This window comes from Camarhynchus parvulus, chromosome 1 (genome assembly GCF_901933205.1).
Source record: "Camarhynchus parvulus chromosome 1, STF_HiC, whole genome shotgun sequence".
Classification (NCBI taxonomy): Eukaryota; Metazoa; Chordata; class Aves; order Passeriformes; family Thraupidae; genus Camarhynchus; species Camarhynchus parvulus.
In genome coordinates, this window is record NC_044571.1 from 63,975,567 (window position 1) to 63,993,177 (window position 17,611).

General features: G+C 42.5%; 2 protein-coding genes across 4 annotated transcripts in view; one reads left to right on the forward strand and one right to left on the reverse strand.

Annotated features, from left to right (window-relative positions):
* LOC115904171 (phosphatidylinositol 3,4,5-trisphosphate 3-phosphatase TPTE2-like) overlaps window positions 1-2,609 on the forward strand; it is a 21,202-nt gene extending 18,593 nt beyond the window's left edge. For all 3 annotated transcript variants that reach the window (XM_030949378.1, XM_030949362.1, XM_030949369.1), the window contains exon 19: window positions 784-2,609. In XM_030949378.1, coding sequence (XP_030805238.1) covers window positions 784-886 — 103 coding nt within the window. In that variant the 3' untranslated portion in view covers window positions 887-2,609. The remainder of the gene's footprint in view (window positions 1-783) is intronic.
* SLC25A15 (solute carrier family 25 member 15) lies at window positions 2,416-15,648 on the reverse strand. The gene is made up of 8 exons (XM_030949390.1): window positions 15,551-15,648; window positions 14,870-14,974; window positions 13,046-13,173; window positions 9,908-10,166; window positions 7,500-7,637; window positions 7,003-7,172; window positions 5,850-6,008; window positions 2,416-5,083 (listed from the first exon to the last, which is right to left on the reverse strand). Exons 3-8 carry the CDS (start codon window positions 13,098-13,100, stop codon window positions 4,959-4,961), a joined length of 906 nt encoding a protein of 301 aa, XP_030805250.1. The 5' UTR covers window positions 13,101-13,173; window positions 14,870-14,974; window positions 15,551-15,648; the 3' UTR covers window positions 2,416-4,958.
* Window positions 15,649-17,611: the final 1,963 nt, after the last annotated feature.

The following is a 17,611-nucleotide window of genomic DNA, read 5'->3' on the forward strand; positions in this document are numbered from 1 at the left end:
TGCAGAGACTGGAACTCCTGGAGAAGCTCCAGCTGGTGAAAGTTGGGGCTTCTCTGGCTTGCTTTGGGAGTGATGTAAAAATGCAGAGACAAGAGAGCCTTATCTTTGGTCTGCCTTGCTTGACAGATTTAGGTAGAGGAACAGTGAACTTTGCATAGGAGATATAATTACTGTGTTCTCCATGACTGGAATAGAAAGAAGACAATTTTCACTTAACTGATCCTGTTAGAGCCTGAGGAGAGGTAGCCATGAGTCTCTTTGTAACAGTTAACTTAATATGCTCAGCCAGCAATGCACCTTGCAGTCTTGATGCAGACCAATTAAACCAAGCCAGTGTCAGGAAAAATGTGTGCCAGCTGTCTGATGGCCCTGCAACGTTGCCATCTTGAAGGTTTTGCTGAAGAGCTTTGTTTCCTCCAGAACTATGGAGGATGCCCCACTAGGCTACCTTTTGAGTAGTGAATCAAATCCTTGCTTTTAGGAAGGTTGGTTATTAAATTCCTGGCACTTGCATCATATCAGGAGGCCTTGAGCTGAATGCAGTAAAAATTTCTCTCTGTCTTGCACTGTGGGGCTCTGGGAGGGTGGTGGGGAGCCAGTCCACAAACCCATCAGGTTGCCTTTTTTTCCGAGATGACTATGCAGGCATGGCTGATGTCTGTTTAAATTCAAGGTCTGGGGCTGGATTTAATATTCTAGGGCTGACCTAGAAGAATTTTCAGCTGGCTGAAAGGAAAAGCATGTCTTAGGCTGTAAGATATGCTACTGAATTTTGTCTTTCAGACTCTACCTTCCCAGGAATGAGCTGGATAACCCTCACAAGTCTAAAACATGGAAAATCTATAGTGAGACATTTGCTGTGGAGATGAACTTTATTGATGCATAAGGGAAATCTGAAAGAAGGAAAACATGTAAAATTAATCTCTTTCCTGGAGAATGTCTTGCTGTTTCAGTATAAAGTGAAGCAGTGTCACTTGGATGTGTCTACACAGAAACACACTAAGTACAACTTCTCAAATAAAGCTACATGAAGTTCTGTTGCACGGGGCCAAAACACTCTGAAGAGTTACTTAATGTCAGTTGACTGTCACATCATGGGCTGCTGGATTCCTAGAGTTTAGGTATCTCTGCATACAGCTAATTCTTGTTAGAGTAATCAAAAACAATTACTTGTCTTTAAGCATGAGCATTACCATGATGGTTGAAGACTAGCAGTTTGCATGAGACTGGAAAAACCTGACATGATTCTCTCAGCATTGAGGTTTTCCACAAATCAGTAGAATATGGGAATTTTGAGGGAGAAATATTAATCTCCCTCTGTTGGATTGTTGCTTCTTGAGCAGAAGCCTTGGTATTGAACTGCTCTTCATCAGTAATCAGTGATTTAGTGCTTTGAGCAGCACCTGGCCTGGGAGCTGCCTGTGGAGGTTGGAGACTGCACAGCTGCTTTTCTACTGCTGTACCTCCCCACAAAGGGCTGCAGTGGCCACTTGCCCTAAGGCTTAAGACTGGCTGTCATCAGCTCCTGAGCATTCTAGCTGGCTGGGATCAGTTAGTGTGGTTGCCTTAATACCTGCATATGAAGGGTTTGGTCTGTGCACCTGCTCATTTGAGCAAATAGTGCAAATGCTCATTGGCTCCTTCTGAGTTGTACTAAGACCCATAATGCACAAACTTCCAGGATGCTTTTTCTACTTCCAGCTATTCTCATCAGTGCAGCTCTTCTGTGGAGACTGTGCCTTCATTTGTGTGAAATGTGTTGAGGTGTTAGCTTCTTGGTTCTGCTGCTTCATTAATCTTTTTGTTCCTGGGAACCAAAAAGTGGAAGGGAAATGACATAGATTTCCAGTTAATGAAATAAGCAGAGAGGTCACATACCTCCTTGTGCTCACTTGAAGGTAGTTATGTACTCTGAAGCATATCATGTGTGGGCTCAACTTCTGCTATTGCTATGTATTTACCTCAGTGTCTACATGAGTGTGCCTAGGGGCTAAAAAAGGATGCCCTTCATTGCAGCTCCAAGTGACTGATGCCCAAGTTCATTTTGGCTTAGCTCAGGCAATTGGATATCTGTCCACTGCCCTAGGGTGCCCTCTTATATAGTTGGCAGGGCACCTAAGGTGACCCGTCTTCCTGCTTAGGGAGCAAGCCAGTTTGCTCAGGCAGCAGCAGCAGAGGCTGTAGCAGCAAGTCAGATTTTCTCAGCTGAAGCACATGCAGTTAGGTAAAAACTAATGTGAAAGTAGCAATGAGGAACAAAATAGCTGTACAAAGGATATACTATGTTTCTCTTGGGAGATCCAGGCACCACTGCTCAGAAGAGGGTAACAATAGGCCCTGCCTCCCTGCTGCACTGACCTTCACAGGGTAGTGGATATTTGTCCCTTATATTTGTGGAATTTAGGTGACGCTGGACTCCTGGCGTTCTTCTGACAGAAAACCTTACAGCCTGTATCGTGGTAATCTAGCAACTTGAAATTTGAGGTGAACATTAATACTAGAACTGACTTTGGTACTAACAAAGCAACAAGCCAAGTGCTGAAGTATGGGTTTCATTTTCCATAGATGTAAAATCAGCAGTTTTTCACAGCATGTTACTCTAGCTGCCCCCTCTCCCTCAGTTTTGAGGGCTTTATATGTTCTTTGATTGTATAGTCTTTTTCTTTCATTCCAGAAAGGTGGTGATGCTGAATTCAACATTTTGTTTCTCAGCTAGATGAGCTTGTTAAATGGCATAAATAATTATCAGGTACTCAGTTAATCAAATGAAACTTTATTTCTGTGAGTTCTTATACCAACATCATGAAGTTTTTAGGTGAACAACTGATACACGTGTACAGCTTAAGCAGCTCTGAATGGAAAAATTACTGCTTACATCAACTTCAGAAGGTAAACTCAAAAATGCCACCAGCTTCTTGCTGTAGGTTGTTTTAAATACCCTGCTTCTCTTGAAGCTTCAATTTTTGTATTAAAAACTGCAACCATGAGCTTTAAAAAATGAAAGCAAAGACAAATCTTAGAAATAGATTGAAGTATTCCACTGAGGTGGAGTCTGTCCTCACCTTTTCATAACTATTAGAAACATGTACAAATATACTATTTATCTTAGCTAGACAACTCTGAAAAGAAGGGGAAGTCTAACAATTCTCAAAGCCTCAGCCTCCTACCTGAATCATTTAAACATTTGGTATAAATTCCTTTTAAAGTACTGGCAATTCAGAGTAGTGCTGCCCCTATTGTACCAGGCAGTCAAGCTGTATTGATGCAATAGACACTGAAGATTCTTCAGCCATGCCCTGCTTTAACTGCCTTTTCTCGTGGTGTATGAAAGGGAGATTGTTTTTTCTGCACTTGGAGGCTGGAGGAGCAAGATTTTGTGGAACTGGAGCAACCACCTTCCATCAAAGAGGCTGTAACAATGCAAGGAATGAGCCAGTTTAAGTGCACCCTGGCTCCACTGCAAGAGGCAGCAGGTATTGACAGGAATTCATCTATGCCTAAAGCTTGTTCCTATTTCTGGGATCTGAAAGGGAAGCTGTAACATGCAAAACTAGGTTGTTCCAGCACTGTCTCTGACAAATGTGGTTGCTGTGACAAGCTGCTGATCTCCATGTAGCTGTGATGATGCCAGTGAGTTAAAGGGCTCTGCCTGTGCCCCCCACTGCCCCCACACTGGTGGGCTGCAGTTAGAACACCCAGGCAGCACCTCTGGACAACTCAGGACAAGTTTGTGCTGTTCTAAGACCTGCACGACTTATTCCAGGATAAGGCAGTAGCTACTTCTTACAAAGCAGAACATGCTTGTAGAAAGAGCATCCTACTTGAAGAACAAAAGGGGCATCTGGAAAGAGGTGTCACTGCATCATTTTGGGTAGTACTGACTAACTGCACGTTTAATCAAATAACATGACCAAGCAGGCTATGCCCTCCAGGCCTGAAGGTGATACAAGCTATCCAATCATATGAGCTTTTCCCACTCAGCTGAAGAGACACAGCAAATGGCAAGACTCCAGCCCCAGCAAGACTGCTATGTCAGAGACCATGGTGTCAGTTAACAACTCACTTCTGGCTTTCTGTTCCTCTTCAGCTTTCTGTCCTTCCAGCATGTGCCCTATTTATGCCACGGTGATCTAAATGGGAGCCTGCGCAAAGTTACAATTCCATATTCAGAGGCAGCAGCTATTTTCAGCAGTGTCCCTTACGTTAAGTGGTGCTTAGAACATTCCAGCACTTCTTGAAAGGATTTAGGAAACAATGGAATGCAGCATAGCCTCCCTAATGTTGTTACTGTGCTTCTTTTATAAAAAATGTCGGCATATCTTGGGCTATAAGTCTCATATAAGGTAAGGGGTGAATGCTTCCTACTTTTATAAACCCATTCACTAGGATAAAGTCAGGCCCTCTTCCATGACCTTAGCAAGTCACAGAGCAGCAGGGAGCCAGAGCAGGACAGGGGTGTAGCTGGAGAAGGAAAGGTCTCCCTGGGTGAGGTGTATGTCCAAGTTATCTATACTCAACAAGATTAGACAAGAACTGATGTTATTTTGAGTCAGACATCAGCAACAACTGCAAAAGGTCACAACTGCAGCACAGTTTTAAAACCAGTGCTTTGCTGTAGACAACTCACAACCTACTCTTGCATGTTACGTTAAACCCCACAGGTCAATGTAAATATTTTTAGCACCAGTACAGGTCAGGAAAGACATTTATGACATGCAGTGTACCTAGTGCAGAATCTGTAAGAGGGAGATAGTTCTGCTTGTGCAATTCAAGCAACATATACACACCTCCATAAAATCACCTGATTTTAAAAGATTACAAATCTTAAACTGGAGTTCAGTTCCTAAAATTAGGTCGCTGATTTGGTTCTGCTCAGACCATCATGTGATCTATGTGTTTTTCATCATTTATTTAAATGACCCTTGAACAATCTCTTGTTCTTCGTCTGCCAGGCAGTATCAGTAAGAATCTATTTGTTTCATCAGAAGTTTCCTGCTGTACTCGTAGGCAAGGAACAGCGCCCCGTTGGCCACGAACGCACGGATCATAGTTGGTGTTAGTCCAGAATACAAGGCAAGCATGCCTAGAAATGAAACCAGAGCCAGTTAGCCATTTATTGCTGTGGCTGTCTGCATCAACCCCTCTGCTCTTACCTGTGAAGGATACTGAAGAAATCTTCTACTTAGAGGAGCATGAACACAGAGAGCCGAACTCACTGGCGTAGCTACTGATTGCAGTGGTACTGGATATTGATCTGGGAGTATCTAATGTTGTAACAGGAGTTTAGCCATGTAAGGGCTTATGCTAGATGCTTATTTCAGGTATGATAAGGTCTTGGCCAGCTGAGATAACGTGACAGTGGCTGTGCCACAGCTGGCAAGGGGGCAGCAAGACTATATTAGAGCTGTGCCCCAGGTCAGACTCCAGTGCTAATGAGCATCCTACCTAGCAATGAGGCCAGGATTCATGTCTGCTGCCATGTATATTCTTAGACCCTCTTCTAAAGTGCCTGGCACAGGCCTTTTGATGCTAAGGCAGATGCCTCAAGTTGCCAGGCTGGATAGGGCTGTTTGATAAATCAATCCTCAACCATATATTAACTTCTAGAGGTGAAGAAAACTTCTGCATAGAACTTACCTAGTCCCTTCAGTTTTCATGTATAGGTTTGGTCACAAGTAATAGAGCCCATTTCTTTATCTGCTTTTAATGCATAGTAAGCTTCTGTTAGGTTTAAGTGAATCATCTCCTGAACCCAGAGTCAGGGAAGATGAAGTAGGTCTCAGTTTCTAGATTCCAAGCTGTCCATACTACATGAAGTAGATATTCAGTTGATCCGCTTGGATACTTACCTTCAGTTCTCACAACAGTTACAAATGTTCCCATAAAGCCTGCCTGTTTTCCAGCCATTGAAAGAACCTGAATTCTAGATTTGACACAGTCCACAGGATACACAGCAATCCACAGACAGCTGCCTCCAAAACCTCCACTTAGTAACAAAGGGATGGGACCTAAAAGTTAAGAAATACATTTTTATACCCCACAATATTCACTAACACAAATATAATATTATTTCATCTACAGGATTCAAAGGGAACAGAAGAAGCTGCTTATGCCAAAAGAGCAGTTGCTGTTCTCTCATTAACCTTTAAGTTAATTTCAAGCCACTGGTAAATTGTAAGTCAACTAGAAACTCAAAGATTATAAAGAGTGCCTCTTAGATTATTGGCAGTGTTAAAAAATTATAACTCAGAATTCAATTTTGATTGTATTAACTAAATTCACTTTTTTAACACTTGTAATCACTTTCCAAGGTTAATTGTGAAATGGTTTAGACAAAACATAATATAGTGTTACTAATCATATATAGAGAATTTGGTAGAGTTACTTTGTAATCAGTCATTTCCTTCATGATGCACTCTGATTTTGTATTTCCGATCAGATGTTTGTAAACGTTTTGTTACATGTCCAAAATGCATGCAGCTGAAATCCTGACTCCAAGCAAGACTGGTTCTGTCTTTTAACAGGAGACAGGCAGTCTTTATTCTGGCATCACCATGGTTTTTTCCCTTCTAATTTTCAATCTCAGTGTTCTCTTACTATCATTGTAACTACGTCTAATGATCAGCATGCGGTTCAGCATATACTTGAACACACTGTTCAAGAGAATGCAGCTAAATACTTCAAAATCACTCTGAATGGCAGCTGAAATGAAACAGTTCAGAGTTGTGTTACACTGTGGGGTCAGATATTTCAGCAGTTTTGTAGTGTTAGCTCAGTGTATTAATTCTCTATTTATGATACATCCCGCTTCACTGGAAAATGGTCACATCAATAATTTATTACTGTGTATATACAAGATGCAGCCCTCCATATTTAGTATGCCTCATCTCCTTCATTTACATGTATTTTACAACATTATTAGTATATCTTCAGAGAAGATATGCCCCCCTTTATGTCCCCCATGACAGCATGTCAAAACCCACCCGTAAAAAGGCACCATACCTAATTCATCTTTTGATCTCCCAGAGGCAAAGAATGTCCGGCTCAGTTCATACCCTCCAAAGAAGAAAAAATAGCCTGGGACTTCCCGCAGCAAAGTGCTTGACAGGCCACGATAAAATCCAAGGGGACCATCCTTTTGGATAACACCCTTCACTACTGACCAAACTGTACTGAGAGAGGTTGACCCAGTTAGTGATACTTATTAGCCAGATAATGAGAAGTAACAGACCAGTAGGCAACTGCAGCAACAATTAATGGTGAGACCTAGCGTGCAAACAATTGAATTTATGTAAGACTTAGAGCAAGATCCTGCTGGGAGCCCTTCACTGGCATCCAGCTTTACTATCACCCAGAAGGTCAGCAGGCTGTGACCCTCCCAGCCACAACTCTTCTCTGGTTAGCAGTGCACTATAAATGTGACACTGAGCCAATACAGGATTTGAAGAAATAATACACAAGAAAGGGTTTCAGGGATATTGAGCTGGGTGTATACTTACTTGTGTCCCTGGATTATCTTTCCTGACAACTGCATTTCATGCATGGCCTGTAGCCGGCACTTCACCAGCTCTGTGGGACAGAGGACAAGGGTGGCAAAGGCAGAGGCAAAGGAGCCTGCAGCAGCATTCTGTAGATCACTGCAAGAAAGAAACTGCAGAAGGTATTTGGGCACTGACCTTCAGTGCAGTGGAGCCACTGCACCAGCAATGAGCTTCCTGAACCTGTACCCTAAGTATCATCAAAAAAACCTGGCAGTCTTGGGGGAAAGATTCTTGAGGGCAAAGGGCAGTTACTCAAACCAGAGGGAGGAAAAACCTAGCTCATTCCATATTCTTATACAGCTGAAAGACACCCTTTTGACACCAAAGAGGTGTGTTGCAACCTCTAACCTTTTAGCTATACTTGAATAATTGGAGCAGAAGAAAAGCCAGGAAAGGAAGATTTGATGGCATTTATGAAGATTTCCATAGACTTGTTTTACTAGGCAACTTTTGGTAGACCAGAAGCAATAATCACCTCATATAGATAGATGTCAGTATTTTCAAATTCACCTTACCAGTATTAATAAAGGCCTTCAGTGGAAGATGCTAGAAAACTGAAAGGCACAATGGATCACTGTACTCTTTGTATGGATGTGCTGCTATGAATGCAACCATGTGAATCAGACACAGCACAAACATAAACCACACCACCAAACAAGACAGCACTGTCATCTGCAGTGACTCAGTGTTCCAAAACTGGGGCTTATTTTGTGGTGACTTTACACATACCACAGATTCTGGGTTGCTAAACTGCCAGGACTCAAAAGGCTGGTACTCGAGGGCAACACTGCTTTATGATGAATTTTAAACAGGCTCCTACAGACACTGGTGTTTTGGACAGGAGCTGCATAATAGCATAGAAGTGGAGCTTCTCTGGGGAGTCAGCATAGCTGAGACTGATCTCACTGCAGCACAGAAATTCTTTCCATCCAAGGGAGATGCTTGCCTTGTGCCCAGCAGTTTGATACATCTATAGTATCAGAGATTAAAGCTACAACTTTTCACCTTGAAGCATCACAAAACTCAAGTTATGACATGAAGCAAAGCTCCTGGCATTCAGATATGGCAGTAATGAGAACTTTCAAAGTGGAAGATATCAGTGACTGCCTGCAGAGCAGCAAATGGAATTTAGCACTTCTTTTTCCAATTTGTTGTCTCACTTTAGACTTTATGATGAAATCTGTTGGTTAAACTAAGCATATGTTAAAAGATAAAGAGAATTTAGCATTTCTCCCTTCATCTCTTTTCTTTGCGACTTATGCATCAGTGATATGTACTCCTTTAACTGAAAAACATTTTGTAGTTTGTCCTTTTCTGAAGGTGTAACAGTACAGTAACAATGGGTGGGGATGTCCTGGACAGACCACATGTTCTCATCAGGGCCCTGCTGAAGACCATGTTGATACAATTCTCTCTTGCATGTGCCTCATAAGGTGCCCCCACAATAATCCAGATGAAGAGAATAAGGAAACAACACCAAGGGACAATCTTTCCAGTAAACTTAAATTCTTTAATGTTTTGTCCTAGAACAGCTCTGCAGTCACACTATTTGACCTTGAATCAACAAGGCATTAAAGAGCCATCTTGGATCTGAAAAGCACCATTACCTGACTAAAGAAATAATTACTAGATGGCAAAGGTGCTTGCTATTGCTACATACTCACATTCCCATTCTGTATCCAACACCAAAGACAGAGTAGTACACCAATACACTGTTTCAAAGTTTCCTGCACTACCTTCCCTACATCCCCACATGACCATGGTGCCTCAGTCACATGAGATGATCCCAGGACATCTGCACATCTGTGGTTCACCTCCCAGCATGATCATAAAAGACAGTGAAGAAGTGAAACACACTGCTGGTAGGCCTACCTCTTACATTTTAATGGGTAGGAAAAGGTAAGGGGTTTGTAGGGTGAGCAAGCTTTTGAACCTTAAATAAATACATTTTTTAAAGCAAGACAATATTAGAAAAGTGCCTTTCTCCCTTAGTATGCCTCCTTGTAAGAAAAGCCACTACCTCCCGTGCAAAATCAGAACAACCTAGATATTAAAGGAGTACAAGCTTTCAGGTGTTGAAATGCTCCATCCTATTGGTAAAAATGTTCCAGGTGTTGAATACTCCAGTTAAGCTGTGATCATGTAAACCAGCCAGCTGCAGTGACTGGTTAGTAGACAGCTCTGTTATATTAGACGCTATATTGTCACACTAAGGCCTATATTCCAAAATTTACTACACTGTACACTGTCAGAGGAGAACCTGGGACCTCACTTGCACCTGACAGTACAGTATTGGCAAATAGCAGTTGCATTACATTTTATATGCTCATTTATTTTAAAATACAAACCAGATATTTATTACTAACCTGAGCTTTGTTTTCCTGTCTACTCCAACAATTCTTCTCACAATTTGTTGGCAAAATCCATAGCACATGAACAGAACGGAGTTTTCTGCAATGTTGGCTACAAGTGCTGGTGAGGTTCCCTTGTAGAAGCCTCGAAATCCCACTTGCTTATAGGTTTTGACAAAACAGTCAACAAGTCCTTTGTACATGCTGGGGAACGTCTGCATCTTCACCTTTGCAGTGTCAAAGGGCTGGCCAGTCACCACACAGGCTGTCCCACCTAGGCAAGCAGTGGAAGTTAACAGTGGCTGAAGGTTATCACAACTGCAACACCTATGCTGGAGCAGCAGTATTAAGAAAATCATACAGAAAGCAAAGATTAATTAATTCCCTGTAGGAAAAGACAAGTGCACTGATTTTAGCACAATGGTGTCAATTGTCACTGGTGAATTTAGTTACCTTAAGAAAAAAAATCAGGCAAAGGCGTAACATCATGATTCTCATTAAATATTTTTTTATCGCATGAAAAGCAAGCATCAAAATGAATCAGCTCACTTTTAGAGACTTGTACTGAATTAGAGGTATTGTTCTGCAATCAAGTCACTTGTGTCAATGAGTTAAACAACATTTTCCTTTGCCCATTAATGCAGGGGTTCGGAAGGCATCTCTGATTTTACATTCCAATAATAACAAAAAAAAATCTCAACCCTGAAAGATTAGTAATCAAGTGATTCCTCCAGGACAAGAGGAACACTGCTGAGAGTGCCAAACTGATCATACATAATAAATTGATAACCAAAGACTCAAACCCTTTACTTCAAAACTCCAAGTGGCTGTTAAGCACATTTCTTTCCAGAGACTGGAAGTGTCGAGTGTAAGCTGAAAAAGGGGAAAAGGGCAAAGTTTCTCAACATGTTATCTTTTCCAAACTGAACTGCAAGATCAATACCCTGAAAACTTGTGTGATATTTCCATCAATGTCATCAATAACCATTTTTCTCACAGTGCAGTGTTCTTCTGCTGATCTAACTCAATTCTGTAGTCTGCAGGAAGAGCTGATATTGCACTTTTTCAGTAAGAAACAGTGTACAGTGATAGCAATCTATTAGAAGCAGATACTTGACAGGAAACACATGATAGGTGTACCTTATATAGGGTTCATGGTTTTGTTTTTTAGCAAGAGAGAACTTTACTAAAACAGAAGCTGATCTTTAACCAAAGCACAATTGACATGCACATACCTTAAATTATCTGTAAATACAGATAGGAAAGCAACTGAAATGGAAACAAATTTGTGCATCCAATTAAGATTAGGTTTTTTTTGTTTTTTTTTTAAGTGGGGAGAAGAGTAACTATTTGTTTAACTAGTGTTATTAGCAGTCCATTTTACTCTTTGCAAACACATTTGCATAACATTGTTCTTGCTCCTCTGCAAAGAGGTACTTCAGGCCTTTGAGAGAAACTCAGGATCTAGCTGCCATAAAACCTCATTCTCAACCATATGGATCATTAAGAGCTTCAGAGCAAATCATGCAAGGAAGCATGAAGAGTTTCCTGCTCTGGAAGGATAGCCAAGGAGAAAAGTAGCTGGCTCAGACCAGTAACACCCATGTAAACTTCAAATGAAAAGCAGAGCTGGGAAGGCTCAGCCAGTGTTATTTGCAGGGAAGTCAGGTAGATATTAATCTACAGGACAAATGCTAGGTTCCTGTAATAAAATAATGGCTGTTGGAAGATGTCCAGGGAAACCAGGAATGTTCTTGCAAATGTAAAGCTAAAAAATTGGGAGTTGACAGAATGGCTGTTCCAAAAAGGCTGTTAATGACATTGGCTCAAAAAGCCTAGTAAACTGCAACTTTGTAAGCCTCAAGATAAAGACCAAGAGTCCTAGTTATTATCTGAAATATTAAGAAAAAAATAATTCTTCCAGCCAGCAGTAAAGAGTCACAAAAAACCCAGACCAACTACACAATTAAAACAAATCAGAAACCCAAAAAGTCAAATCTGTTTGAAAATTCAGACAAATGTGGTCCTAATATTATGGCAGTGGTGGGGAAAAGAGTCCTACTGAATCAAAGAAGGTATTAGAGGTTGCTTAGATCATAGGCAAAGGACTATGACCACAGACAGACAAATGACTTATTTATTCTTGTCCAGAATTTGCTTGCCTCAACATGTCAAGACTGTATCTGGAGAGGAAGGTAAAACCAGGTTATGCATTTTCTGGAGGAAGAAGCTGTTTGCTTACTTAATTACATTTTCTAAAGAGCGCAGAGGGTGCCACACTGCTGTTACCCCTTCTTTCTCACTGCAGTGTTAACCTCCACTCTGACAAATGACTGCAAATAACTACCATTGAATGCACTAAACACCATTAATACTGCCATATTCACAGCATTAACATTGCCATAAAAGGACTGACTGCAATATTTATTATGTGGGAAAGAAAAAAAGATCACTAACATTGTCTAAACTGCTACTAAATTACAAAAGTAAATTAGACAAATCTTCCACCTTTTCCATATAACCATTGTTAGGTTAGAAGTGTCAAAAAGACCCCTTTTCCCTGGCAGAGTTCAAAATGGCATCCCTGAGCCAGAGACATTACCAACATGGCAATATCAGTGAGAAAGTGCAATCATATCCACACAACTGGTCCAGCAAAATTTTACAGCACAGAGTAGACTGAAGTGGAAGTCAGTTATGCAAATGCATCATCAGTTCTACTACTGAGCTTCACAGGTTTTAGAGATTCACACCAGGATGTTGTCTGAGCCAGAAACCCTTCAGGTAGCCTTTTGTCCCTTTCAGTTAGGGACGGTTCCTGTGACAAAAGCAGCACCTCAATCAACCACACACCAACTTCCTTGCAAAACTCTACTGATACTCTGACTGATTCATAAACTCATGTCAGCAGAACTTAAACCTCCTTATAGAAAATGATTAGTCTGAGAAAGTTGCTATGTCTTCTTCACTGTGTGGCAGGGGTTTCGCCAGGGAGAGCAATAGTGATACAGTTGCAGCACTGGCTGAGGTCACTGCTTCTCCTTATACCCTTAAAACACAGAGGGTGAGTCTTTTCAGCAACAGCAAACTGCTTTTATATTTGTCAAAGGCATTGAAACTGTCTCTCAGAAGTTTTGTGCAATTAAGCATTACCTGCAGCACCTGCTGTGAGGTCAATAGCAGCCTGAACAGCAGAGTTGATCCTCATGCTTCACACTTGTTTATCAATTATTTCAGAGCAAAGTCTCCTGTTTCCTGTTAGGTATGGAGATACTTGTCTCCTGAGGGAAGAGAAAGATAAAACATACACAGTTTACAATAACTTGACAGGCAAAAGCGTTACAGGAACACCCTCAGATCCACTCTTCCATTTAGAGACAGAAAATGGTTGTGCTCACGAATGAGACTTAGCATACTTGTATCTTGACTGATTTTGCTGCATTGGGCAAATCTGGAGTAGCATTGCCTAGCTTGAGCTTACTTGGGTTTTCCAGCTTCTTATCTCCCTGGATCTCTCAAATGAAAGCAAAAGAGTACATCCAGGGAACAGTGCTGAAGGTTACTTTTATATTGATTATAGAGGCATAGTCTTCCCTCAGGTGTTTAAGGCTGAAATATTTCATGCTTGTCTCAGCTCCTCACCCTCAAAACAGAATCTGCTCTCCTCATGGTGAAGAACAGCTAAGAAAACTCTACCCATGATGATACACTGGGTGGCTTTCAGAAGAGGAGTAAAAAGGGAAAGAACATGAACATCTTGAATTGTGTCTGGCTGTCATGTTCCTAGTGCAAGTCCCCCCCACAACAGAATATTATAAATAAGAATTACACCTCATCTCTCAGGAAGGCAGCTGGAAAGAAAAAATACAAATTTGACACTTTGAAATAAAACATTCAAATTAATTCAGTTCTCAAGTTTGCATCAAGATACTTTCACTGGGCAAGCAGTTAAGACAAGCTTTTTTATCTGGGGTAAAATAACTCGGCCAAAGAGCTCCCACTGTTTCAGAGCCATGCTGCTGTCTGGCAGTACTGTCAAAAAGCTGCATGAGTCTTAAAACCCACACAAATACACATGTGAATTAGTGCCTCACTGGCTTTTAAGCCTGTCTTCAAGCACAGTACATCAGTAAACAGAACAATTTTCACTCCTCTACCTACTGCAATGTTTCTTTTGAAGCCTGTTACCTCCCAAAATGTATTTTGGCATAATCTGAATGGGAAACATAATTCCCAGTAGGCTACCTTGAAAGAATCATAGAAAGACACATTGTATAAACCACATCCTTTGTACAAAAACCATAGACACTTGGATACAACCAAGGCTTTAAAAAAGCCTGTCTCTAAACAGATTTATTATTCTTGAACATTAGAAAAATACACAAGTAGGCCAAATATTGTCACTCAGTGATTTTACCCATCCAATCTGTTACGTAAATCTAAATGAGTTTAAAATAAAATAAAGCATTGCTCTTGCAATAAATGGCACTAACACAAGTAATTTCACAATTGTGGCTTCAGATTTGAACTGTTTTGTTACTGACAGCATGGCACACCAGGTGTTACTTCAACATGGAGGCTCCAAGGCCAAATTATGCTTGGTTATCCTATATATCCCATTAGAGTTCACACTGCACTCTGAGTTTTGCTCTTCATTTAGGGGAGAAAAAACCAAATCATTGAGACAGACTTTGAATGAAAGGAATTACTAGAGAGCAACAATTGCCTGCGTTCAGTAAAATGTACACTGGTTTCATCATGCTGAGTGCTTATCGATTCGTGCCAGTCCTCAAAGGGAGCATATGCCAGATCACCCACAGAAAACTTGGCAGCAGAAGGAAAAAAGTATATACATATAAAAATAAGGACCTTTTAAGAGATAAGGAAGTTTAGTTGTCTGATCCATATCAGCCCAGTGCCACTTTCAGAAGATTTAAGTCTTAGTCAAAACTAAATTAGCATTATATCAGTACATACCTTTTTTTTCCTGTTTGTAATAATACTACTATATTAAAAGTTGAATGTTGGCAGAACGAGGCAGCAACTGCTCTGTGACTTCCAAAGCAAATCCCAACCTCAAACCTGGAAATACAGAAGCATTAGTTAGTGTAACAGGTCCTGCAGAGTCCTCTGCAAGCAGATGTTATTTCAGCTCCAGATGTTTCTCTCTGCCCATGCAGTCTCCAAAGACTGAGACGCACGCAGAAGGCAGCGCTGCTCCTTGCAATAGCCGCGTGGGCAGGCCGTAGCTCCGCTCCCCAAGGTCACAGCAGGCCGGCATGGGGCGGCAGCCGCGGCAGGGCAGCAGCGGGGCTCGCCGCCGCTCTCACACGTGCTGCCGGCGGGAGCGCACACAGCGCCAGCCCCAGCCTTCCTCAGGGAGGAAAGCTGAGCACTCCCGCTCCGCCAACACCGCCCGTTTGGAGCAGGAAGCCCCGGCCTGCGTTCGGCGGAGGCCCGCGCTGGCAGAGCCCGCCCGGCCCCGGCCCCGGCCCGGCGCCTCTCCCGGGCGGCCGCACCGCAGCCGCGGCTTCCCGGGGGCCGCTCATCCCGAGCCCGCCACGCATCCTGGCCTGGGCGCGGGGCCGAGCCGCGGGAACCGCCGGGCCGGCCGCCACTACCCCCGCCCCGCCGGCCCCGCCCACTGCCCCCGCTCACCGGAGCCGCCGCCCGCCCGAGCGGCCCCGCCGCCTGTATCCCGAAAGAGGCGGCGATGGAGGCGGCGCGGCCCCGCCGCGGCCCCAGGGAAGGCGAGGGCCGGGCAGGCGGCGGGGGGGGCGGCGGGGCTGGGCTCCGCTTAAGCTGGGGCTGCGCTGTGTTTCAGCTTACTGAGCAGGATGCTACCGAATTTATGAATTAAAACATTTTTTTTTAATTTTCTTGGGGTTTTTTTAGATATATGTTTGTTTATTTTTCTTCTAGTTGGGTGATTCTGCCGTTGTGTTTTTTTTTTTTTTTTTGTTTTGTTTTAAAGGATTTGTTTAGGAACTGTGTATCCTGAAACAGCAACAGTTTGTGTATACAGTGGAAATGCCGTGAGTCCCAAGACATTTTCCTAAGCTGTCACTTTCATGATCCTGGCTTTTCGGGACTTTGAGGTGGCATACAATGACCTAAGCCGCTATGGCAAGGGCTAATACTGCTTTTCTCAGCTGAAACTACACAACACTTTGTTTTTTTTTCCTTTTGATTTTTCCCCCTTTTGATTTGCAGTTACCTGAAGTGCTTGCAATAAGGCTTATCAGGAACAAGGTCTGGTTGAAAGCAATAGGACACCGTACAGTGTGTGGCAAGGTAAATGAACAGCAGCCATAATGTGTACCAGTGATCAGTCATATTTGAGATTCTCTGCCAGACCAGGCAGTGTTTCTGGGAAGCACTATAATCCCTGTTGAGCTGCACATGTGTTTGCGTGCAGACCTACATACTTTATCTTAGATCCATGGTGTTTTCCACCACATAAAACCGATGGATCCTACTTTCACAGCTCAAACCAAGGAAAAAACAGCATAAGCAAAATTATCAACTTAAATGTATCCTTTTTTTCCATCACTTTAAATTAATTGCAGGGTGCAGATTTTATTTTCCCATATGTTTATGTAACATATTGGTTGGAAGGGAGCCTAAAGACCATCTAGTTCCGAACCCTAGTCCCTGCCATGGGCAGGGACACCTTTCACTAGAGTGAGTTGCTCAGTTTTATCCAACCCGCCCTTGAACACTTCCAGGCATGGGGCATCCACAGCTTCTCTGGGCAACCTGCTTCAGTGCCTCACCACCCTCACAGTGACAAATTTCTTTCTAACAACTAATCTAAACCTACTGTCACGTTGAAGCCACTCTCCAGCTCTCTTGCTGGCTCCCTTCAGGTACTGGAAGGCTGCATTTTGGTCACCCTGAAGCCTTCTCTTTTCCAGGCTGAACAATCCCAATTCTCTCCTCCTTTCCTTGTCGGGGAGATGCTCCAGCCCTTTAATGAGCTTGGACTGATGAGCTTGGAATGAGGAGGATGTTCCTCCACTGGACTTGCTCTAACAGGTCAATGTCCTTCCTGTGCTCATGACTCCAGAGCTGGATACAGCACTCTGGGTGTGGCAATTGTTAAGAAAGAACAGCCTAGGTTACAAATGGTTTTAGAAATTGAATTGTAATTTCTTTAATGTGAAAAAAAATATTGCTGATTCTGTTGTAATTAGCGATTTGGAGTTAATTGTGCATCCCAAATAATCAGCAGTACTTAGAGATTACTGCTTCATTGCAAAGAATTTTGACCTGTGTGCTGGCTTTTTGTTAAGCAGAAATGCAGCACTGCTGGAAGATCCAGCTGGTGAAAGCCATCTAAGCTCCTAATGCAGTGAAGCTTTCAATTAAGATGCCATTAAACCACATTCTGCCTTCCATAACCATTTGCCAGCTGGAATATCAGACCTTGAGCATCTCAGGGTCCTCCTTCATAGCCACGTTCCTCGGGCACACCACCAGGCCTGATCTGCTCTTCTCTGTAGAAAACTTGGAGACGGCAACAGCGCTTGGAATGTTTCCTGGGAGATTTTATAGCCCTGGAATGTGGCACTTCCACGAACATACCGCCACCACGCGGCTTTTTCTGCTGCTTGCACCCCTGGCTGCTCAGCCAAACCCTGCTTTTTGTGCTGCTGTGGAGCATTTGTTTTGTTTTAAGGAAGACATTTATGTAGGAAGAATTTATGTAGGAATTGC

Coding starts and splice junctions, on each gene's coding strand:
- SLC25A15 (XM_030949390.1), bottom strand. CDS start 13,100: ATGAGGATCAACTCTGCTGTTCAGGCTGCTATTGACCTCACAGCAGGT. Junction 7,173..7,499: donor AAGATAATCCAGGGACACAA/GTAAGTATACAC, acceptor AACCTCTCTCAG/TACAGTTTGGTCAGTAGTGA. Junction 5,084..5,849: donor AACTGTTGTGAGAACTGAAG/GTAAGTATCCAA, acceptor TTTCATTTCTAG/GCATGCTTGCCTTGTATTCT.